The sequence below is a fragment of the Chelonia mydas genome, chromosome 3 (assembly GCF_015237465.2).
Source record: "Chelonia mydas isolate rCheMyd1 chromosome 3, rCheMyd1.pri.v2, whole genome shotgun sequence".
Taxonomy (NCBI): Eukaryota; Metazoa; Chordata; order Testudines; family Cheloniidae; genus Chelonia; species Chelonia mydas.
Genome location: NC_057851.1, coordinates 7312068 through 7337705, shown reverse-complemented (window position 1 = coordinate 7337705; position 25638 = coordinate 7312068). Strand labels below are relative to the sequence as shown.

Genomic DNA, 25638 nt, shown 5'->3' with positions numbered 1-25638 from the left:
CTCTAGGAATGGAATTTTATTATATTCCTCCCAAAAAACTACATTAAAGTGGAGTTGCAGTTGTTTAGGTGCCTTAACAGTGCATTTCCATTTCTTAGCATGTTTTGATTTCTTTTCAGTATAACCTTAACTCTGAATTTCCTGGTTTTGTAATGCTTGGTTTTGGGATAATCGCAACATTCCTGTAAATTTATTTTTTTAACCTTTAAGTTACTGGTACTTACTCTAAACTTTAACTCCAACTTAACACAGTTGTTTTTGTCTGGAAATTTCCTCAGACTTCTAAAATTATTAAAAATTTTCTGCATGCACTCTAAACAAGAAACCCAAAGAGAGTGCTACCATGTGATATTTCTAATTATTTGAAGATATGTAGTATCAACTTTCCATAATTTTATTTTTATTTTATGAGCAGGGAAATTCCTTTTCCCCTCTCAAGCCTAATAGGATTTCTGTATTTTACCAAATATTTTTATTTATTACTGTTCAGGCAAAATACTGTTTTTATTTATTACTGTTCAGGCAAAATATTTCTCAGCTGTCAAGCAAAAAAAAAAGGAGGGGGAGGTGTTTTTAAGTGAAGTATACTGAAATTTGTCTTCCAAAGACTCACATTGTAATCAATTCTGCTCTTTTTGGAGTGTCTTCATAAGAGCAAAATGGAATGGTCCTGTCCTCTTAAAAGTTATAGTCAAAAATCTAGGAGATTGGTAGCTCTTTTTCAAAGGGAAATGTCCTTGAGTTTAAAGAAGTCTCAGTTCTTCTTTGGGTGCTGGTCCCTATGTGTGTTCAACACTTGGGTGCGCATGTCCCTGAGTCCATAAATTCTAACAAGCAATGTCGGTTGGCCTGCACATGCGCATTAATTCTCCTTTTGCTCCAGACCAAGGGCATAAGAGGAAGTATTGACCAACACCTCTCCAGTTCCTTCTTACCCATCGCATGCCCTGACTCAGAATTCCTGCGTCCACAGATTTCTCCAACTTTTCTATTTCGTAGCCTGTAAATAATTTTATAGTAGTTTAGTTAGTTAGTATAGCTTGTTCTTTCCCCATACCAGAGATGCTCTCCCCGAGATCCGGGGCTGTGCCCAGAGCTTCAGGGTTCAAGAACTGTCTCTTGCCCTCACTCCTTCTCCATGAGTACCAATCACAAATACTGTCTCTATTGCTTGGGTCAGATGCACATTCCAGCAAAGTGCAGCATCTGTTGCTCTTTTCCACTGCAACCACGTGAAGCTCATGACCTTCACTTAAGGAAACACCTTATGAAGAAGGCGATGAGACCTCACTCTGATCCAGGCCACGGAGACACCCACACACGCTGTACATTGGCTCCATCAGATGAGTAGTGCCCCCAACATAATCTTAGAAGCAGAGTCTGCAAATGCTAAGCCCAAGGGCTCTTCTTCCACAGCTTCCCATTAGAGTAGGGGGCACTCTCACAGTTGCAAGGACAGATCCCTGTCGAGGTGTGTCCATAAGATATCCCTCCCAAAGCCCGTCCAGGCTGGGTGAGCCTTCGTTTGTGGATCCTATAGATCCAGGATTTTGGAGGACAAAGTGTGCAAGAAAAAGGATCTATCTCTGGCTCTGGCTTTGAAACACAAGGACTGACGTCTGCTGGTTCCGCCTAGAAGTGCTGGACCTGACTCTTCATTGGTACCAGCCCTCCCTTCAGAGGACAACCCAACTACAATTTCCCGGGACACGTCCGAACCATCGGTCCCCACCACTGGAACACCCAAAATGCCAGGACAACCAGACACCTACACGACACCAGAGGATATATTCCTCCCTTACCCTCAGCCTCCTCTCTCCAGCCTAGTCCTCCAAAGAGAAATTGCCTCACTGGAGGACAAAACTGCTTTAGTGCCACAAGAATCATCCCCTCTCTAACCCATGGGCAGAAGCATCCACCCTCATATACTTTCCACCTCACCAATGAGGAGAGAGCAGTTATCAGACTCAGGTGAGTCAGGCACCCCAGCCAGTCCATCTCCTCCTAGAGTTCTGAGCCCTGATAGAGAGTCGAGGAGATCTGGATGTTATCCGGTGCTATGAGGTCTCTCCCATCTGATTGATCCCTCCTTTTGGCTTTATTGGGGCCCATGGAAACTCCGTGGCAGACACCCCAGATCCGTCCAAGAGTCATACAACACCTCTCCTCGGCACCCACCAGATCTGTCACAGTTCAAGGAGGAGGAGGACATTGATTCGGATCTGCCGGCACCAATGGGAATCTCATCTGAGCTCCAACTGAAGCTGTCACTCCATCCTCACCATAGGCATACCAGGAGCTACTGCAGAGGATAACCAATGGCCTCCAGATACCACTGGAGGAGATCCATGACTTCCAGTACTATCTCCTGGATATTCTGTAGGCTGCAGGTCCAAGCAAGATGGCACTCTCAGTTAATGAGGCTATCATGGAGCCAGCCAGAGTGGTCTGGCATACCTCTACCTCATGAGTCCCCATGCCTAAAAGGACTGAGAGATGTGATTTTGTCCCTGCCAAAGAAGCTGTATGTCTTTTCTCCCACCCAGCACCCAAATCCCTGGTGGTACATTAAGCCACAAAGAGAGTTACAACATCCCAAGACCACTCCGGCTCACAAGAGCTTGAAGAGGTTGGACATTCTGGAGGAAAAAATGTTCATACCATGAACTGTCAGGCCTTGTTAGCAAAATATGATTTTAACAATTACTCTAGCCTGGCTGACTTTAAGGACAAGCTTCCCCCTGAGGACAGAGCCCAATTTCAGTCCTGGATAGAGGAGGGCAAGTTGTTGGCAAAGGCATTTCTTCTAGCTCCAGTGGATACTGCATTCAGAGTCTTGGCCACTGACACAGTTGTAAAGCATGAGTCTTGGCTTCACTCTTCAGGGCTCCCCAAAGAGGTCCAGAACACCATACAGGACCTGCCTTTTGACAGGCCAAATTTGTTTAATGGAAAGCAGATGAGTCCCTACACTTGCTGAAAGACTCACGGTCAACTCTACGCCTCATGGGAATTTACACCCCAGCCCTGAGGAGACAACACCAGAGGCAGATGTATAGGCCAAGGCCAACCTCTCCACAGACATTATACCACCCACATCCGCCCATAAACATCAGGCTTCAGAGACATCAATTTTCAGCTACCATATATCTGCCTATTCTCAGCCACCCACTAAGGGCTACCTTTGACACCTCTGGTGATATCCTTCACTGCTCTTGATGCCACTTACCTCTACCCCCGTTATCTTTGGGGGCCATCTCTCACATTTCACCCACAATTGGGACTCTATCACGACTGAGAATTGGGTCCTAGAATTCGTCCATTAAGGATATTCCATAGAGTTTTTCTCTCTCTCCCTCCCCACAAATCCCCTTCAGGGACCACTCTCATGAGGTGATTCTTAAACAGGAGGTGGACTCCCCCCTCCAACAAGGGGCAATAGAATGAGTGCCATTTCAGTATCAAGAAAGTTCCTTTGATTTCTAGTAGATCGGGAACGTTTCCGGTTCATAGTCCTTCCCTTAAGACTAGCAACAGCAAAGGAGTATTCATGAAGGTCTTCTCTGTGGTTGCAGCCGAAATGAGATGTCAGGGTACACAGTTTTCCCATATCTTGATAACTAGCTCTTAGTAGGTGGCCCCAGTAGAGGCAGTATTGACCGACACCTGGCGACTTTGTTCCTGCTCCATCGTCTAGCAGGATGGATGTCTGTGCAAAGAAAGAAAAGTCCATTTTAACACCCACACAGACAATAAAGTTTGTCAGAGCGGTCCTCCCCACAGAAAGATTTCAGTTAATGAGCAATCTGATAGCACAGATTACTTGCAGACCAAGGACTATGGTCAAAGTATGCCTTTCTCTTCTAGACACGTGGTCTTGTGCACTTATGTGACACCATTCACCAGACTTCATCTACAATGCCTACAGGCCTGGCTTTGGTCAGTCTACTCACCAGATGAGGATCACATCAACTCCAGAGTGGCCAATCCCACCAGGGTCATCACCTGTCTTACCTGGTGGTTGAATCCAGAACCAGTGAAAGTAGAAATCCCCTTCAGTGCTCCTGCCCCAGTGTCACTTTTCTAACGGATTCATGCGTTACGGGTTGGAATGCTCACATGAACAACCACACCATAAAAGGTACCTGGACCCCACAAGAGGCCAGACTGCACATCAATCTACTGGAACAGAGGGCAGTCTGCTAAATCTGCTTATACGTTTACTTCTATATCAAAATAACATCAGACAACAGCAACATGGTCTGTTACATAAACAAATAGGGCAAAGCAAGATCTCTTCCTAGAAGCAGTCAGGCTTTGGTCTGGTATATCAGAAACTACAACACCATCCAAGCCACATACCTTCCAAGTGCTCAAAAGTCGTTAGCATACAGCCTGAACAAACAGTTCTCTGCAGACCCTGTGTGGGGAACACCTCAGTTGGGATGCAAAGGGATCCCAAAGAACAGGAAATTTCCCCCGTACTGCTCCAGAGGAGCTATGAGTCACAGCTCCCAGGGCAATGATCTCCTGTTGTCATGGACAGAAGAACTTACATATGCCTTTCCTCCTATTCCCCTGCTACCACAGGTCTTGAGAAAGATCCATCACAACAGTGCCAGAGTCGTTCTTATAGCACCTAACTGGCACAGACAGTTTTGGTTCTCAGAACTCCTGAGAATTTCAGTCCCAACTCCTATCAGGATCCACACCTTTTCAGATCTTCTTACTCAGGAAGAAGGCAGAATCGGATACCGCAATCCAGAGCCACTCCACCTGGTGTTTGGATGGGCATCAAAACTAGAACGTTTTTGCTCAGCACCCATCCAAGATATCAAAGTAAGAATGCTACCTAGCTAAATGGAGATGCTTCTCTACCTTGGCTCAGCATAATCAGCCTTCTCCCAGCTTTCTAGATGTCCCAGTTGTTTTAGATTCTCCTATTTTAAAAAAAAAAACCCTCAGGTCTTTCCATTAGTTCACTGCAAGATGATCAGTGTCTTCCTTCCTCCAGTAGCTGGACATTCCATTTTCACTCACCCAATGACAGTGAGATTCATGAAAGGGCTAGTCAGGATTTTTCTCTAGTGGTCAAACCTACACCTCAGTGGGGCCACAATCATGTCCTGTCTATGCTCACCAGACCTCCATTAGAACCCTTGGCAACATGCCCTATGTCCTACTTGTCCCTGAAAGTGGGATTTTTAGTTGCTGTTTCCTCACTCAAAAGATTGCGCAAGATGGGAATCCTCATGGCAGACCCACCCTATACTGTTTCTCACAAGGAAAAAAGTCTCCTTTCACCCCCATCCTAAATTCCTCCCCAGTTATTTCTGAATTCCATGTCAACCAGACTATCCATGTATCTGTTTTTTTCCTGAAACTCCATGCCTCTGCTGAAGAGAGCCGCTTTCATTCCCTCACAGTCGGACATGCCTTGACATTCTACCTGAAAAGGACCAGACCTATCAGAAAATCACCAAGGCTATTTCTCATAGCAGAAAGGTTGCAAGGACAAGCTCTATCCTCTCAGAGAATGTAAGTGGATTTCTGGAGGAATCAAGTTCTACCAATTAACACACATTCCTCCACCTGATGGGGTAAGGGCACAATCCATGAGAGCACAAGTTGCTGCTACAGCATCCCTGAAGGAAGTACCGATACTGGACATATGTAGAATGGCTACCTGGAGTTCCATTCACACACATACAAAACATTTTGTACGCTAGTTCAAGCAGATGCAACAGTGGGAACTGCAGTAATTTAAGCATCTTTGCTGCTAACATCCTCGCACCCTCCTCAGTCTGAATGCTGCTAGTCAGTCACCCAGGTGTGGAGCAAGCATAGGGACCAGCACTCAAAGAAGTGGAGGTCATTTACCTGTGACTGGATGTTCTTTGAGATGTGTGGTCCATATCTATATTCCCCTCCATCCTACCACCCCTCAGTCCCCTTTTCTTCGGATCCTACTGGATTCACAGTAAGAAGAACTGGACAGGTGTCAGCCCACACTGCCTCTTATGCCCTGGGTCAACGGACACTGCTTGTTAGAATTTATGGACTCAAGTGGATGATGTGCATGCGCACCTACATGTGGAATACAGCTAGGGATCACAGATCCCAAAGAATTTCTACTTACAGGTAAGTAACCTCCATTTTTAAATTCAGATATCTTTGTTGGGAGACTATATTGATTGTAAAATGACCTCTTATAAAACAGACATTTGGTTTTTTCCAGTTCTAGGTGAACTAGAAATTTTTTGAGTTAAAATTTATGTATTAGAGGAGATGCTTTTTTTCCTTTGCAGGTGAAAGTAGAAGCCTCCTGGGATTCCACAGTCCATAACTGCATTCAGCTCAGTAAAGGAACAGCAACAGATGAAAGAGTTTTCCTTATTGTGAGAGTGACTGTCCAGCTCAGCCATCCTGCAGAAATGCAGCTAGTGCTACGCAAGCGTGTCTGCGTTAATGTCTACGGGAGACAGGTACATCTTTTAAAACCCTCCAGTGAGTTTTGACTCCCTGTCAAAGTGATGAGAGACCTGAGGCAAAGAGCTTTTGACTTGCTCTACACCAGAGTTCAGTAATTCCTGGTCCCCAGTCCTGTGCTCAGACTCCTAGTCTGTGCTTCACTTCACTGCAGCATTTTAACACTGGTGTACCCCTTGTTTTGGTGGATTTGATAGGTTGCCAACATCGGGTTGAGATGGAGGTGCGTATTTTTAAATATTTTATGGGAGCTGTGTGTTTGTAATTCTGAGCCATGACAAGTGTCCCTTGAAGAAAAATGAAATTAACAGTGGCCTTCTAAAAAGAGTCTTTAAACTAACTCTTAGCCAGAAGCATTACAGAACAAAAAGAAAAGTATCCAGTTCTTCTCTTGATGTAGTTTTTCTTTGGCTGGATACATTTGTTTGACATGTTGAAGTGATCTGGGTCCATTTTGTAGAAGCTTTGAAAATACCAAAATAATTTATACATTAATCTTCAGTTCCTCTTCCTCACAAGTCCTGCTGGGGACTAGACTTGGAGAATCAAGAAGGTGGGATACTGTGTTTCACCCATCCTCAGCAGCTTCAGCTCTTTACTTTGGTACACTGTCATAAAGAAGCATCAGAAATAGCAACAACCAGCTGCTGCTTTGATTCCTTGTGTTTACTTAACACCGATTTGCTCTGTCCTGTGTGGGAATAACGAGATGCTTCAAGTTGCTAGTAGTCTGTGTGAGAACTTCAGTGTCTTGGAAGATTATTTGATTTTTTTTTTTTCTCATGGCTTTTGTACGATGCCGCTAAATACTGGAGAGAATTTTTGTTTCAATACCATTAGTATTAATATGGTGAATAGTCTCTCTAATCCCAATCATTTAACATTGGATAGAGTTTAGTAGGTGTTTCCTCATGGGCCAGGAGCTTGTGTTTTGTAGATGAGTGAAATTCGTCTAATTTGCCTATGTATCCGAAGTGAAACCTGCATTATGTTTTCCCCATCAGTAACATTGACTGCATCTGTTTCTAGAAACTGACCTCTCTTCCGGTCTGAGACATTTAGGGGTATGCTAGCAGCAGTTGCGGCACACGTTGCTGTCTGTGGCTTCTCAGAACGAAAGTCCCTCTTGACCTTTTATTTTCTCCATTTGGCCTGTTCTGCCATGATGGAAGGTGCGGGGGGGAGGAATAAATGGAAGGCAGGAGCTCAATGAACGGTCCCAATGAGGGAATGATCCCTGAAAATCTTCATTCCTTGATGAAGATGGTGGGAGGAGGGAGAATTCTGCTCAATGCTGCCCCAAAATTTGGCTTTCTATGCCAGCGACAGTATCCGATAAGGTGGGAGTGCTGAGCTGCTCGTCCGTTGGCACTACAGGAGGCAGAGTCTAAAGCGAGGCCAGAAGGGGTATGGCCAAGCTCCAGGCAGAGCCCTGTGGACACAACTGAGCTGCGGATAGTATTTGGAGGAAGAGAGGCACAGCACTAGATGTCTGACTAGCTGCGAAGCCTTTCCCAGAAAGGAAACAGGCAAATTTTCCATTATCTAGAACTGGGGGGGAACCCATTTCACAGAAATCATTTGCAGGCTCCATTTATCATAAAGATTGTATTGAGTCGCCAACAATGCCGATTTCATCTGCAAGCTGAGTCTATTTGCCAACACAAAAAGTCAGCCTTCTCACTAGGTTTTTTTAATCCCCAGCGATAACCTTTCCAGGCTGTTCAGACTCAGCAGGATCTTTCAATGACTCATCTCTGCATTAAATCAAGAATCCAGTTCTTATCCCTGCGCGGTGCCAAGTCAGCATAAACAATGACAATGCCCTCTTAAATCATTCTTCATAACGATCTCTTTGGTCAAGAATTTAATGTCTGTACTTTTCAGTATTCAAGAAAAGTCACCCTGGGGTCTCCCAAAAAAAAAAAAAATCATCTCGAACCAGTCAATCCTTTGTTTTCTCGTTAAGAGGTCACTTTGCTGTGTAGAAAGATAATCCCCTTTTTACATCTGTAATGAAGACAGAAGTAACTGATTTTGTCTTTATTTGGACTAAAGTCCTTTGAATGCTGCCTGCTTGTTTTGTCTGTTCTGTTATTTGCCATATACAAACGTTTGCTTTTGTTGAAAATGTTATTTTAAAACACCTTTTTTTTTTTTTTTTTTTTTTTTTTAAACTGAAACAACCATTTTTTCCCCTTTCCTTCTTCCTCTATAGGGTTTTGCACAGAGCCTCCTGAGAAGAATGTCTCATCGAAGTTCCATTCCTGGCTGTGGAGTCACCTTTGAGATAGTCTCTAATATTCCAGAGGTGAATAACTAGGAATTGAAAATACCTGAAACTGTCAAAGGGACACCAACTTCTTGAAATTTCACATCTGGTTGAATATTCGTTGCCTATTGTTGCTACAAGTAATAACTAAGATTCCTAGAACAGACAGAGATTAGACAAACTGTTTTTTTTCCACGTTGTGCATTTTGCAGCAATCTGCATTGTTTACCATGTTTAGTCATTTTTCCCTCGTCGTTTGTGTGGGTCTTTCATACAGCAATGGGGAAGAGAAATATTTTAAGAAATCTTGTCCTGGGACTCGGGAGCAGGTTTAGTACCGGACTACTTTTAATTTTTTTTTTAAATAGAATCTAAATTTCAAGTAGAGGCTGTCCCTTAATAAATAATGCCTTGCTTTAACCCTTCGAGCACTGAGCCTCGTCATACTTTCCTTCGTTGCCTCCACTCTTGCCTTTGTTCGGTCAAAACAGATGCCCAATAACAGCCTCCAAGAAAGCACTGCGAGAGACAGACACACCTCCCACCCAAAGCATGTCTGAAGCTGTAGTCTCTGTTTTGTCAACTTTCTTAGTTTTATTTCCCTTCATATGGTAGCTTAGTATGTTGTAGGGAGCAGGCAAAGATCCAAATGTGGCTGACTTTAGTGCTATAAAATATCTGAAGACAGACATTTTACTCCTGGGGGAATTCTGCGCATAATATATAAAAATTCTGCATATTTTACTTGTCAAAATAACATAATATAATCATGCCAGTTTCAATTATTTTGGTAATTTATTTCAAAATACCTGTCAGCAAGTATGTCTGTAACAGCACAGAAAACCAAAAAGATTAAGGAAATGTTTTTGACAAATAGATTCCTTACTAGGCATATTAGTACAGAACTTTGAGTAATAATTCATTTAAACTACAGTATAGAACCGTATTTCCCGCACCCCTCAGAAGCAGAGCAAAGGCTTGGGAGAGTCACGGGTAATGGAGGAGCTAAGGGAGAGGGAAGTAATTACTGGGAGGGAGCCTGGGAGTGAACCTGGAGGGTTGTGAGATGTGGCTAGGAGAAGTATGCAACAGGTTTTTTGAGGGGGAGGGATTGTTAGGGAGTTGGGGAGCTTTTCCCATGCAGACCCTGGCTGACCTCAACCTCTCCCATTTAATCAAGCACGTCTGTCCCAGTCCCCGTTTGGCCCTGCACCCCAACTTTCTCCTATCCCCATGTGGCCCTGCACCCTCGCTCAGCCAGGCATGACTGCCCCATCTCCATGTGGCAGTGCACTCCCCATCCTCTTGTCCCCATGTGGCCCTGCACCCCCCACTCCCACTCAGTGTTGTCACCCAACTAGCTCCTGTGTCCCCGCCCCAGTTTGCCATTCCCCTCCCCCCCAACTAGCCCTTCTGGGCTCCAGTCTGTGTGACCCCTCCCCTCCCCCAGCAGCTCTGGGTGCCCTGCTCTGTTCCTCCCCCATTCCATGCCTCCTCACCCAGCCTCTTCCCCCTCCCTCTCCATGGCTGGCTGCTCCAGCATGTGAGCCAGCTGCCCTCTTCTGACGCCACATTAGCCCCTGGCTAGCGAATGGTATAACTGCAGCATGACCCCTCTTGTGGCTTCCCTTCACCTCCTCGAGTCCCCGTCAGAATCAATTATTCTGGGGGGAGGGGGGAGGAGGGAATCTATGGGAGACATTAATGCTGCACTTGCACAGTGGCGCAAAATACCCCCAAGAATAGTATTTACATTGCTTGATGGTGATATCTCCCCATGAAACTCTGCTGACAAGGAAAGAGAACCATAACCAGCCTTTACAGCTGAAGGGTTGGACTCATCAAAAACAATACAAGCACCCATCTAGCTTCTATGCTGCAGGAGCTCCTAAAAAGTCTTTGTTAGGGATTCCTGCATGTACTGCGGAAGTAGATTAATTTCTTATCTAATTTAGGGGAAGATTCAATGTTGAATCAACATCATCCATTTTTTCAAAGCCTTCGTATGGTCTGTATAGGGAAAGACGTGTTGTTTTTTGGTTGGTTGGCTGTATTTTTGGGGGGTTTTTTAATTGGAAATATTTCCTTTAAACAAGGCAGCCTTTCTTTCCTTCTTCCCAGGATGCTCAGGGAGCTGAGGAGCGGGAAGCACTAGCAAGGATGGCAGCTAATGTTGAAAACACAGCTTCAGCTGACTCAGAAGCCTATATTGAAAAGTACCTGCGGAGTGTGCTGGCAGTGGAGAACATTCTCACCCTGGATCGTCTTCGCCAGGTGTCTTTTTTTTTTATTATTATATTTTTTTCCAATGCCAGAGTTGACATCAGTAAATATACTGACTGAGAACACTGTTGTGATAGAAATCTTTTTATCAGTGCATGCAATGGCTTAATAAACAAGAGGGCCACTTCAGTATATGCCTCAGCTCTTCAGAGTGTCCTGACACAGACTTCGAAGGAAGCAAGTGCATGATGGTAGCTCTTTCACATACTTGTTACTCCTTCGAAATTGTATGCAGTACAGGTAGGATTGAAGGCTTGATGTCAGTGGCACTGTCCATTCTGGGTTTCTCTGTGTGTTTTGAAACACACTGTGCACTGCCAGAATTGTATTTCAAAAAAGATAGTTGTGTGTGGAGTTGGCTTTAAAATTAAACCCAGAGTTTCAGAAAGCAAGTTTTCTGAAGTCATTAGCAACTTGTGTCATCTTGTACATGCTATGCATTGGCGTAACCAAGCCTGTTCTATCAATAAGTGAGACATTGATTAGGTTAATCGTAAGTATTGTAACTTGATCTGTTTACCAGGAAAAACACAGGAGAGGGACACATTTATGGAAAATTGTATTTCTGGGTATAAATTATGCAAGCAAGAGAGAGAAAGTTATCCAAAACAAATCTGAGCATGTGCTTGCCCCCTATAAATTAACAATAAAGTGTGCTGCACTCTTAAGTATTGAAAGGAAGTTCTCTGTCAAATATAATTACTTTAAAGATTTAAAATAGGAGCTCAGCTAGGAAAAGGAGTCTCACTGTTCACATCTGTTAGAGATATAGCCCTCTCATAGATGCAGGGCTATAGATGCTCAATGACCTTCTAAAGATTATGTAAAATTCTAGCCATACCACTGAGCAAACAGTTACTAGTGGACCAAACTTGCCCGCTCCCTGTAGACTTCCTACTATCAGCATACTATATGAGACATTAAAGATTAAATTGTGAAGTCTCCTTTCTTCTATGGTGCATTAGGGCTGTATTGAAATATTTTCATGTATATGCAAAACCATACTTCGATCACAGGGTAGATGCTTGTAAAGTGTTTCTGTCCTGATGTCTTGACTGGTCTGCAGGAGGTTGCGGTGAAAGAGCAGTTAACGGGGAAAGGAAAACTTAACAGGAGGAGTCTGAGCTCTCCCAGCGTCAATCGGGTAAGTATGCCACAGTTGCATCAATAGCTCCATGAGGAGGGCAGACCATACAACACACAGGGCCCTAAGCTATCCAGGTGGGAGAATAAAACGATGAGTTGCCTCTGGTCTCATCCCCCAATTGCACCCTTCCTTGGTGGTGGGGGAGATAAACCAGCATGTGAATTCCTGAGCAGAGACAAAACCCACAAATTTCCATATCCTGATCACATAGGCTAGCATTCTAAACACCCATACCTATCCAGACCATGTAAAAATAGCCATGTGAAATGTACTTCTGTACACACTACTCTTTTTTGAAACACTGAAGGTATTTCATCCAATTATCAAGTTAATATTTTGTGCTTACAACTCTTTTTGTCTGAAGATCTCAAGGCACGTTATAAATACCAGTACTAATGAATTAAGCCTCATACATATTTTCTGTAGAAATTATATTTTCTGTTTAACACCTGAAGGAACTGAGACAGAGATTTTGACTTGACCAAGATCACACAGGAAATCTGTGGCAGAGTTAGAGATAGAACCTAAGGGTCCAATCAGTAGAAGTTCTGCCATAAACTTCGGTGGGGACAGCATTTCACCCTAAACTCAGTTTTGTGCTATAACTCCAAGACCATCTTTCCTGCTCTTATGTATTTTCAAGACACATTTATTAGAGGTACTTAACATTTTGCAGAAACTAATGTATGTGTTCACTTCAACCATTTCAGATATCTGGAAGCCGTCAAGATTTAGCTCCCCTGTACAACCTTGGCAGTCAGAAGGTAAATGTTTAAAGCAATTTGTGGTCTTTGAAGAGGAGATCAGGGAGAATCTCTTCTTCCTTTTTGTGGTGTGTGGCCCCAGAATCAACCCCATCACTGACCTTAAAAAAATATCATCAGGACATGGTTCAAAAGTAATCTCGATTTAAAGATCAAATAATTACTTTGAGAGACTTCTCAAGGCCTAGATAGACGACAGGGCCTTCCTATGACCTGCACAGTTTGTGTGTGTGCATAAATATGTATTCATATGGAGAATAGGTATGAAGAAATTGAGTTTTCATATATGGTCTAATGTAGATAGTTAAATTTCTGTTCCATGTAAGAAATGCTAAAACATCTGCAAGTAATTAATTGCTTATAACCACATCCATAGAAATGTCCCACTGTTTTTCTCATTAAAATACTGTACTTCATTTAAGCATTGAGAGAAAAATTCATTATCTGAATTTTCAGTGATACTGCACATGGCATGCTTCAGAGTCCAAAGGTCCCAGCAGATGTAACTAATGCATTAGGTCCACCTAATGAGTGCGATAAAATTATTATCCCACTATAGTTACTATATTGTTCTTACTTTAAATGCCTTTGCTTTAAAATATTTCTGCTTTGAAAATACAGCCATTGTGCCTCATTTACATAAGAACGGCCATCCTGGTCTCTCTATTGCCAAATGCCCAGTACTTCAGAGGGAATGAACTGAACATGACAATTATCGAGTGATCCATCCCCTATCATCCACTCCCAGAGCATGGGGTTGCATCTCTGACCATCTTAGCTAATAGCCGTTGATGGACCTGTTCTCCATGAATTTATCTACTTGTTTTTTGAACCTAGTTTTGGCCTTCACAGCATCTCCTGGCAACAAATTCCACAGTTTGACTGTGTGTTATGCCTTTTGTTTCTTTTAAACCTGCCACCTATTAATTTCATTGGGTGTCCCCTAGTTCTTGTGTTATGAGAAGTAATAAATAACACTCTCCATACCATTCAGGATTTTATAGACCTCTATCATATCCCTGCCTTAGTCATCTCTTTTCGAAGCTGAAAATTCCCAGCCTTTTTAATCTCTCCTCGTACAGAAGCTGTTCCATATCCTTAATCATTTTTGTTGACCTTCTCTGTACCTTTTCCAATTCTAATATATCTCTTTTGAAATGGGGTGACCGTAACTGTTGACATTGCACTCCATATGATTTTATGAAAATATGCTAATAAGTGTGAATATAATGTAACTGGAATATGCTTCATGCAAAAGGTCTCTTGTAAGGTACCATTACAAAGCTTATAATCCACTGAGTGTGGTCATCCAATTTGTATAAATTTATCATTCTTGTATCTGAAACTAGAAATATGAAATATAACTCTGAGGTCCTATTGTAATTATGCAAAGTGTGGGCCATTAGTGGTGGTTTGGAATCTTGATGGCTCCTATCAACTAGGACAATTGGCTGTAAATAGATCTGTTTACTTGCAAGCCTTCCTGTGAGTCAGGCCAGGAAAAATGAAGGCTTGGGGTCTCCCAGGACATGTGACCATGTCACCTGGTACTGGAATCCGTCTTAAACCTGGTGCTTTCCCATCCCTCCTTCTAAATGGAAAACCCAGAGAGACAAAAGATTCGTGCCTTGTGCCAAAGCTAGATAAGGGGGTGGAAGAACAAAGTGGGCAGTCATGAAAAATCCCCTAGCTACCACCTGAGCTGAAACAAGGACTGTACTGGGGAAAAGATTGGGCCCAGACTAGGAAGGAGTGCAGTCTGTAAAAGAAGTGTATTGGAACATATTTGAGGGTGAGATTTTATCTGTAATCAGTTTCTTAATGTATTAGGCTTAGACTTGCGTGTTTTTGTTTTATTTTGCTTGGTAACTTACTTTGTTCTGTCTGTTATTACTTGGAACCACTTAAATCCTACTTTTTATACTTAATACAAATCACTTTTTGCTTATTAATTAACCTAGGTGGCAGTATTAATACCTGTGGGAGCAAACAGCTGTGCATATCTCTCTATCAGTGTTATAGAGGGCGGACAATTTATGAGTTTACCCTGTATAAGCTTTATACAGAGTAAAACGGATTCATTTGATGTTTGCATCCCATTGGGAACTGGGTGTCTGGGTGCTAGAGACAGGAACACTTCTTAAGCTGTTTTCAGTTAAGTCTACAGCTTTGGGGGCACGTGGTTCAGACTCTGGGTCTGTGTTGGAGCAGACTGGCATGTCTGGCTCAACAAGACAGGGTACTGGAGTCCCACGCTGGCAGGGAAAACTGGCTCAGAGGTAGTCTCAGTACATCAGGTGGCAGTCCCTAGGGGGTTTCTGTGACCGAACCCGTCACAAATGTGCAGTATTCATGGTGTGGGCATTCCATGAATTTATATAGTGGCATTAGGATATTTATTGTCTTATTATCTATCCCTTTCCTAATGGTTCCTAACATTCTGTTTGACTGCTACTTCACACTGAGCAAACCATGACTCCAAGATCTTTCTTCAGTGGTAACAGCTAATTTAGATCCCCTAATTTTGTATGTGTAGTTAGGATTATGTTTTCCAGTGTGCTTTACTTTGCATTTATCAATATTATTTTCATGGGCCATTTTGTTGCCTAGTCACCCAGTTTTGAGAGTTCTCTTTGTACAGTAACTGTTTGCTGCCTGTTTTGGACTTAACTATCTTGAGTAATTGTGTATTGTCTGCAAATTTTGCCTCCTCACTGTTTACCCCTTTTTCCAGCTCATTTATGAATATGTTGAACAGCACAAGTCCCAGGACAGATCTTTGGGGGACTCTGCCATTTATCTCTCTCCTTTGTAACCTTTTATTCCTACCCTTTGTTTCCTGTCTTTTAACCACTTACTGATCTGTGGGAGGATTTTCTCTCTTATCCCATGACTGCTTACTTTGCTTAAGAGTTTTTGGTGAGGGACTTTGTCAAAGTCCTTCTGAAAAGTCCAAGTGCGGTATATCTGCTGGCTCACCCTTTCCCACATGTTTGTTGACCCCCTCAAAGAATTCCGATAGATTGGGGAGGCATGATTTCCCTTTACAAAAGCCATCTTGACTCTTCCCCAACAAATCATGTTCATCTATGTTTCATGCTACTGATGCCAATGAGTAACTCCATCGAAAACAACGGTGTTGTACCAACCTGAAACTGTTGTAACTGAGAGGCGACTTAGCCTGTCGGACACATCTTTCTTTCTTACGTTGTCACGAAGCTCCAGCTGTTCAGGTGCAGCTGTTCCATAGTTCTGTAGAAATGTGTAACTAGTGGCATGGTAAAGTGATCCACAGGCCTCCTCTTACTAGTTAAAACTAACTAGATGGACATGAAACAAGCAAATGTGTTACAGTCCTGGATTGGCAGCTGGGCAGTGAATTAGAAGACATCACAGGTCTTTTCTACATCTAACCTCTGTGATTCTGTAAGGTTTCCATGGAATAGTCTTTCATTGTTAGTGTCCAGGTGGCTCGCTCTCCCCAACCCTCACTCACTTTCACTGGGCTGGGGCAGGGGCTTGGGGTGCAGGAGGGGGTGAGGGCTCTGGGCTGGGGTTTGCAGGCTCTGGGCTGGGGCCAGGGATGAGGGGTTTGAGGTGAAGAAGGGGGATTCAGCTTGTGGGGAGGTGCTCAGGGCTGGGGCAGGGGTTTGGGTGCAAGGGCATATGAGGGCTCTGGGTTGGGGTGGTGGGCTCTGGGCTGGGCCCAGGGATGAGGGCTTTGGGATGCAGTGTGGGGGGGCTCAGGGCTGGGGCAGGGGGTTGGGGTGCAGGAGGGGTCTAAGGGCAGGCGGTTGGGGCTCAGGGTTGGGGCGTGGGCTTACCTGGGGCAGCTCCTGGTCAGCGGGGGTAAGGGGATGGGCTAAGGCAGGCTGCCTGCCTGTCCTGACACTGTGTTGTGCATGCCCCAGAAGCAGCCAGCAGAGCAGATGCTAGAAAAGGTGGGTGGGCAAGAGGCTCTGCGTGCTGCTCTGGCCTGCTGCAGGCACCACCCCGTCAGCTCCCAGCCAATGGGAGTGCAAAGCCGGTGCTTGTGGCGGGGGCAGCACATGGAGCCCCATGGCCCTCCCGCCTAGGAGCCGGACCTGCTGGCCGCTTCCAGGGTGCAGCGTGGAGCCAGGACAGGTAGGGACTAGCCTGCCTGAGCACCGCCGACCGGACTTTTAACAGCCCAGTTGGCTGTGCTGACCGGAGCCTCCAGGATCCCTTTTCGACCGGGTGTTCCAGTCAAATACCAGACACCTGGTCACCCTAGATGAGGCAGAAATGGTAGGAGGTTCTCTTGCAGCCACCAAAACAGTCCCTCTGGAAATATTCTAATCAGGAGCCAGAATGGTCTTACAGCAAGAGTTGGCTCTTCATTTCTTTGCACATAGGTGGGTGGCAGCACTTCAGAGTAAGAGATTGGGAAAATCCTTTGCCAGGAGTGGAGCTGGGGAGTGTGTGTGTAGTGGTGCTTTTTAGAAATCCATTCAAAATTAGCTGTGCATACCGACGTCGCAGGCATGCACAGATTTTTACAATGGGCAGCTTCTGAAGAGTTAACCCACCATCACCCCTTTGACAGAGACCTTTATTTAAAATCATTATGGGGAATCACTTGTGGGCTTTAATTTTTTTTTTTAACGCTGCATTATAGAATTAAACTATCCAGCTGGGACAGGGAGGAGGGAGACACTACTGTCCTAACTCAAAAGACAATAGTTACTCCAGCTTTATACTCTGGTAACTGGGCTGCATTTGGTCCTATCTCTGTCTTTGAGTTATATCTGCTTGCTTTAGAGAGGACAAGCCAATTTTTTACTACAGAGCTGATATGGTTTTTGGGGGGAGAGAGGAATTCTATTATCATTACAAGTGCCAGATGAGTTACGATTTAGAATCTTTCACTGGTAATATAAGATACAGCAGGATTTTTAGATCCCACGTCACTTGCACTGGCTGTTAACTGTGGGATTTTTTGTCTTGTAAATTGAGCAAATTGGGTACAGAGTCAATGAGAGGGGCTAAATATGGATTCTGATCCATTTACAGTCATTCCTCTGACTATAACCACACAGTGATGACATTCTTTACAAGTAGGCCCTAAAATATGTTGTTAATGATATCCATTCTATCCTGGTCATGTCTTTCTCCCTTTGAAATCTATGGGGAGCTGCAGCCCATGTTGTATCTCAAAGCCATGTGGGAAGGCAGGGCCACTTGAGCTTAAACCCCAGTTGGCACTAGTGATATTTCTCCAAGTTGTATCAAAGTAGATCAGTGCAAATTAGTGCACTCTCCTGTTTATTACAGCAGACAGGGATAGGAATGGGGCCAAGGCAATATTTAAGAACAGTGACTGGGCTTGGATGGATGAGACACGAAGGCTTTCATTCCTGTGGTTTAGTGGCAGCATTTTAACAGCCTGCCAACTGGGAAAAAATAGTTGAGGTTGGTGAAACCTAGAGAACACTTTTAGGAAATAACCCATAATATTTGCTGTAAGACTCCTGTGCACCTTGGGGCTGACTCCAAATCAGCTTCTTAAAATTCTTCCTGGAGGATAGAGTGCTAGATTGTCAAGGACCAGCAGAGAAGAAAGAAAGCACTGGGAAAACATTCCAGAAATCAGTGAGACATTTTAGAAACAACCTTGTATCAAAACATGGCAGGGAACATGTGTTCTTCCAGTGGTTATTTTTGATTTGCTAAATTAAGTCCATTGACTTTGGTGTTCAATCATTTGGCAGTGACCATGTACTGTGTACATGGAACTACAGCTCCTTCAGACAAAGGACTTATAAGCACTTTTCCCTTCCCCTGCCACCCTTCTTGGTGGAACCTAAAGTTTCATGGCCCTGAGTCTAACCAATTGGCATTAGTTATAAATTTAGACGTTTCAGTCAGTAAATGTACAAAACAAGCGAGAGCCATATCTAATAAACATACGTGAAACTTGGGAACTGCATCAAGTTTATATATAACACATTCTTGATTTTTTCTGTCCATGGTACAAATCTCCAAATAGCTCTTGGTCACTGAACAAGTTTATATTCATATTGCGTAGGTCTTTTCCCTTCCATTGACAGTTGACCATTCTTTCCCCCCTCCTTTTACCTCTGTACTCTTTGGGGAATATTATTTGGTCCCTTGGGTTCTGTTATCCACTCTATACTGATCTGTTCTGTTGGCAGTACACCTCTTCACTCTGTGACCGTTAGAGTAGCACCTGCCACTGCAATATCTCCTCTTGGATGGCTTGCTGGCATCTCAAAGTCGATGGGTCTTCGTCATCCTGATGAATCTTGCCTGTTGTCCAAAACTGGGAGGATCTTTCCTCTCTCTTTTTCCATGTGCTCAATGCTGAGAACTACTGTTCTTCAAATACTTGTACACATGGATGCCATTCTAGGAGCATGGGCCTCCCCATGATCCTGAGGGCATAAAGGATGGAATGGGCCCAAATGCCTCTCAGTTTCTTCTTATCGCCTGTGGCAGTAAAACAGAACTTGTGTCCACCTGCTACCCTTTAGCACTCTTCTGTTAGTTAGAAGCAGTTTAGTTCTTAACATTTCACTTTATTTAGCCCGTTGGCAAAATAATAGAAATAGTTGTTAGGGGGCTTATTCCTTCACCCACTTACTTCCCTGGTCCTTCTCGCATGAACATAGAGCAAAAATACCCGAAGTCCAAAGGTGCAAACAATTCGATGTTTATTGGGGTGAACTTCCAGCAAGCATGATTCCAGTTTCCTTCCTTAGTGTCCCCCTTCCCAGCTCTGACACCACAGAGCCTTACACCTGTGTCCCTGTTCCCATTCCTGCCCTTAGCCAAACATGATTCTAATTTCCCCGCTCCCATTTCCTGTTCCCATTTCCCCCTTTAGCAAAACATGATTCCAGTTTCCCCACCCCCATTCCCTGTTCCCATTTCCCCCTTCACATACACCCACCCACTCACTTCCTGATTGATTGCAGACTATATAGTAAAACTTGAGTTCTGCTTAGCTATACCTTAACCAATCATTTTCCTGAAATGTAACTAACCAATCCTAACCTATTGTAACATGATTATGTAACCAGTTATATCCCACCACTTTAATTAGTTTACACCCAGCAAAATTAATTATACAGCAGACAGAAACAATCACAGAACCAGACAGAGATTATACAGACAAACAATAGCAAAGTGGGAACTATAATGACAAAACAATACAGAAGTGAGGATTTCACATCCCAGTATTGATAATTGAGTTCTTGCCAGACAGGATGCTATCAAACTAAGTTTCCTTTTACATTTTCTAGGCACTTCCCTTTCTCTGGAGGTGATAGGCATTATCAGGACAGGAGTGTATTCCTAGCAGCCCAATAGCACCTTCTTTCAATGTGACTAGTTTGGAATGTGAGGATGTGACCGTCGCTTCCCAGCTTATGGCTGCCTCTGTTGCTTAGTCAAAGGCCTTAGCCTAAGCTCAGGGCCTCAGACTGTCACAGTAAGAGAAGGACCTTTCACTGGCAGACAGTGATTTTGATTCTTTCTTTTATACCTCTAACTAGCCAAGTGATAAGAATACACCTAAATTCTTAAAGTACAGGCCTTTGCAGACAGGCCTGAATATCTATATCCTAACACTAGTGTTTTAGAAAATCTGAGACTCTTCAGTACTGAAGCATCGACCTTATAGTTGTGGCACAGTTTCCAGGCTTTAAGTCCTGCCCTTCCTATGAGGCAGCAATGCCCCTGTATGATGGGCATTCTCAAGGCCTCTTTTGCCTTGGAGAAGACCCCATTCCTGACAAATGCTCCATCTGTAGAACTTTCTCCAAATGGATCCAGAAAGCCCGAGTCACTTGGCTGAAATTATTTCTATTGGAGCGATCAATGAAGGGCACTTTTGACTCGGAGAATCATGAGTTGAAAGATAATTCAGCAATTCATAAACTGCATTTGGCCAATGCTCTGATAAGCTATCCATGGTACCTGAGTCTCCATAGCTACCAAAAGGCCTCAGACTTTGTCTAGAGGTAGCAAATGATCAGTACAGACCTCCAGGGATCAGTCAGTTGCTCCTGCTGACTGGCAGAAAGGAGCACTATGCTAAGACCGAAACATAGCATCAATCACTTTTCCTGGTACCATCAAAGCACAGTTCCTTTTTCAAAGCCTGACCTGCAACCTGGATCAGTTCTACTGCCTGATGCATGCTCTTCGGCACTGGCACCGTGGCAATTGGGCTCCGTCACCGACCTTTCTATATTGGTACCGGCTACCTCATTACCATCTGCACTGATGATGTTCTCACTGGTGTGAGAGATGAGACCCTCACTGACCCTGATCTCTACCGTACCCCTTTCTTCAGAACCACCTTTTTCAGTACTGTCTATATTTACAACTTCTAGAGACCTAGCTATTATGCCTGAACTAAAATCTCCTCTTAACTAAATAAATTAGCTCCACCATCTCACATTAAATCATGATCTGCTAGGGCCCAAGCAACCTCACTGGCGTACTTGAGGAATATTTCTGAAATTTGCAGGGCTGCCAGCTAGAGGCTCAGTACTTATTATTGTTCAGCACTACTTGTTTAGTTACAGCTACTGGATCTGGTGTCCAGTTTGGTAAGGCGGTCCTGAAATCTTTGTTTAAGTAGACTCCAAGCTCCCACCTCCTTAGGGTGATAAATGCTAGCTAATCACCTAGGGTGGGATTTGTGTGGACAAAAACTTGAAAAAAGAATGGTCACTTACGGTAACCATGGATGTTTGAGATGTTGTATTCACGTGGATTCCACAACCTGTCCTCCCTTCCCACTACTGTGGAGTCTTTTAGCTTTGGGGTTCTGTATTGGCAAAGGAACGGAAGCAGTTGGGCCTGCTCCACCTTTTATGCCCGGGGGCTGGGGGGGTACAAAAGTCTGTGGTGTGCAGACAACATATCAACGGATGCTGCAGGCCAAAGTGCACATAGGGTGCATGCAAGCCTAAATGGGATCCAAGTGAACAAAACTTCTCTAAGAACACTTACTGTACAGCAAGTAATTTTTCCTCTTCAACTTCTTCCTTCCTTTAGTGCAGGCCCTCTCTAGATCCCACCACTTAATATCTCCACATTTCATCCCTATCTGCAATGCTAAAACACTAGCCCATTCTCTAATTACTTCTCTCCTTGACTGCTGGGTATCTGCCATAATTCAGTTTTTTTCTTCCATCTCTCTTCCTTCCAAGTGTATAGAACACAACAAGCAAAGTCATCTTCATTTCTTGCTGATCTTATCTCCTTTCATACTACTTGAACCTATGCACTAGCTTTCCTTCAGCCCAAAGAGCAAGGCTGTCCACATCCATCTGTTCTCATTATATCCTGCTCTCCCTCCCTTTCATGCAAACTTCAGTCTTGAATTTAGAAGGCCACAAAGTCTTCCTTGATTTTTGGGTTAGAAGGTGCCAGTATGATCATCTAGTCAGACCTATGCATAATTATAGAATTTAACTCAGTGATTCTTGCAATTGGTACTCAGTGGTGGTAAGCGGACAGAGGAGTCTGCCAGTGTCAATGGGAGCTGATGATGCCTAGCACCTTGTGGGACTGAGCATTCAACTGAAAACATTTTGGGGCATGGGTTCTGTCCTTAATTTTGCACATTCTACGTACTGCAAAGCGTTGTATATGCTGGCATGCTGTATAAGTATTAGCAGAATCTCCACAAAACTTTTGAAAATATAAACTTACTTTTCTTCTAGGGTCGATGGGAGAGCCAGCAAGATATATCCAAAATTTCAACACATTCTGGTAGTGGGATGACCCCGTCTCGTACATCTTCGTCAGGCTCTACTCAGCAAAACCATTCTAATGATCCAGGTAACAGCTTTCCCAAAGCTAAATTGGCTATGGTAAAAGTTTAAAGTGAAATATTCTATTTGGAACTTCAGGAGAAAAGGGGGTGAAGGTAGTCCCTCTGGATATACAGTTAGAATTTAAAAAAAGAGAAAAAAAAAAGAATGCTTATTGAGTTCTACCGTTGTGCTCTGTACTGTGCAAACACGCATTGAGCATCAGTAAGAACTTGACATTCACTGTCCTGAGTATCTGTTCTACCCGTTGTCTTTCTTTACTTTGATATGAGGAAACCACAGCTCTGCAAACCCTGGCTGGTATGATGAGTGTTTAATGGTGCCCACTGTTTGTGAAGACACAGTCCTTGCCTCCAGAAGCTGAAATTCTTAAATAACAGACAAAGAAATTCAGAAACATCATAATACACCATATGTTATGCAAGTAAAATTGCAAAGGCTGCAAAGCTACCAATGTATTAGAAAATAACAAAGAGCAGATCGGGATGGATATTTTGCATATAGAGCTCAATGTATAACAGAAGAGTGCAGTGATAAAGTTGTCTGTTTTATGTACTGGTTATAACTAGTGTTTCTCAAGAGGGATGAGAACAGAGTGACAACAGTAGAGTAAAGGAACAGGTATGAGCTGGGAGAGCTCTATGACCCTAGTTATGTACCAATGCAGTCAAAATTACTTACTTCTAATCCATTTAGCTATTTCTAGGGTGTGATTTAGTAATCAAGTTTACCTTTTTAAAGTTTTGCACTTGTATAGTAATATTTTATCATCTGTGTTGCTTGTTTCTGGATTTTAAAATTCTACTACTGCAACTCTTAAAGCATTTAGTGTTTCCGAATCCATGTATGTATCTTAAGCCTTGGCATCCTATGTGAGAGCGGGAGCTCTTATCCCTGTTTGACAGAAGGGCAAACTGAGCCTCAGAGAGTTTGTCTCTTGCCCAAGATCACACATTAATTCAGTGGAAGAGCTGGGAATAGGAACAGGAGTCCTGACTACTAGTCCTTTGTTGCTCTGACCTCTAGTCAACTCCCTCCCTAGTGCTGATTACAACATTAGAAGGTTCATAGGTTTTCTATTGTGAAAGAACCACAGCTGTTGATTACACTTTTTTAAAAAAACTTTGTTGACAGGACTCGGTAGCCTGGCTGCCTCCTACCTGAATCCAGTAAAATCCTTCGTGCCTCAGATGCCAAAGCTGCTTAAGTCTCTCTTTCCTGCTAGAGATGAGAAAAAGAGCAGGCAGACCTCTCCTCTTGCCCAGCAGGTAAAAAAAAAAATATACACACACACACACAATAATATTGGTGAGCACTGTTATAATGACTTGCTGGCAGAAAGCTGTTTTGTATGTTGCTGCAGGCAAACCAAGCTTTTAGTCATAGTAAAAGCTTATATGATACATTTCCCCTCCACTCTATCCAGAGATAGTGGAGAGCTGTTTTAACTTATTGGTACTCTCAGCCCACTTGGCTTTTTAAAAGTGCCAAGTGTGCTACTAATGTGATTTATGGTAATACCACTTGCAGCAACAATAGTAAAATTTATGAAGTGCACTTAGTGTTGTTTGTATATTGCCAAGTGGAAAATGTAATTCTATTTTTAATTCCTGATTTCATTTCCCATCACCCACCCTTTAGCACCTTTTCCCTCTGACTCGCGCAATGCACTTGGAGCAGTAGTTTTTATTTCTATCCCCGTCTATTCCGCATGCCAGAGAAGCACCTCATCTTTTTCATATGCTGTGTAAGTCTCCACCTGTTCCAGGTTCAGCCCTTGTGGTCCAGGTAGCAATGAATGCATAGTTAAATATCAGAAAACACTATCCTTTATTTTAGATAGAGACATTTATAGCATAATAGAAGTGCTCAGATACCCCAGTGTTGGGCACAGCACAGGGACATGAATGTGAGAGAATATTATTTCTGACTATTAAAAATAAATAAAATGGCTAATGCATAAATAGGAATGTACAGAGTTTCTAACATTTGGTTATATTGGAAAGCAACCCAAGGTTTTCCGAGACTATTTGATCAATATAATGAAATGAAATGATAAAATTAATACAAGCTTAATACTTTTAGTTTTCTTAATGTAACAAGTCAGCTCCATTACAAACTCAGGTCACCTACTATCCATAAGAAACATACATATATTCTTCATTGCTCTGTCAGTAAATGAACTGAGCTTCCTAATCCCCATTGGGAACAGCAATACATAGAAGAAAAAGCAGTAATTGAAGCAGAGCTATAGAGCTAGCTTCCTCCTGTATTGCACCAAAAGATAAATATCAACTGTTGGAGTGTGACTTGTTTTTTAAAACATAAATGATATTGTAACTTCACATGATCTTACTTGCACTTCATTTATAATGGGCCTGATATAAACATGGACTCATGGGTTAAATGCAGGCTGAAGGAATGTAAACAAAGGGTATTAGTGATAAATGACAATGTATTGAGCAGGAGGTGCTACAGGGGTCAGTGTCAATTGTTCAGCTTTAAGCCCTTTTTAATCTGGCAGAGGCGTATGGTAAATTTGCCAACTCCTGCAGATGTTACTGAAGTGGGAGGTGGTGCACATTCCACTGAAGACTAAAACACAATAAAAAAGATATGGCCAGGGAAGAAATGATACTGAACCTAGAAAAATACCAGCTGGTGCACCTTGAGGTACAGTGGCAGGACAAAACTCTTTGACCTCCAATGACAAGGAAGATAATGGAAATGGTGTCATGCCAGCGATGGTAGCAAATGGCCAACTAGAAAATATTGCTGCCAAAAAAAAAAAAGCCAAAGTGAAATTCCGGTGGCACTTGCAAAGGAATTTCATCACTTAAAAGGGAATTG

At 43.2% G+C, this 25638-nt stretch overlaps 1 protein-coding gene across 3 annotated transcripts in view; it reads left to right on the top strand.

Annotated features, from left to right (window-relative positions):
- The window catches only part of KIF13B (kinesin family member 13B), a 211656-nt gene that overhangs the window by 157205 nt on the left and 28813 nt on the right, over positions 1 to 25638 (top strand). For all 3 annotated transcript variants that reach the window (XM_037893849.2, XM_037893848.2, XM_037893850.2), the window contains 7 exons: positions 6309 to 6485; positions 8708 to 8800; positions 10883 to 11035; positions 12111 to 12188; positions 12902 to 12955; positions 22678 to 22795; positions 23923 to 24056. In XM_037893849.2, coding sequence (XP_037749777.1) covers positions 6309 to 6485; positions 8708 to 8800; positions 10883 to 11035; positions 12111 to 12188; positions 12902 to 12955; positions 22678 to 22795; positions 23923 to 24056 — 807 coding nt within the window. The remainder of the gene's footprint in view (positions 1 to 6308; positions 6486 to 8707; positions 8801 to 10882; positions 11036 to 12110; positions 12189 to 12901; positions 12956 to 22677; positions 22796 to 23922; positions 24057 to 25638) is intronic.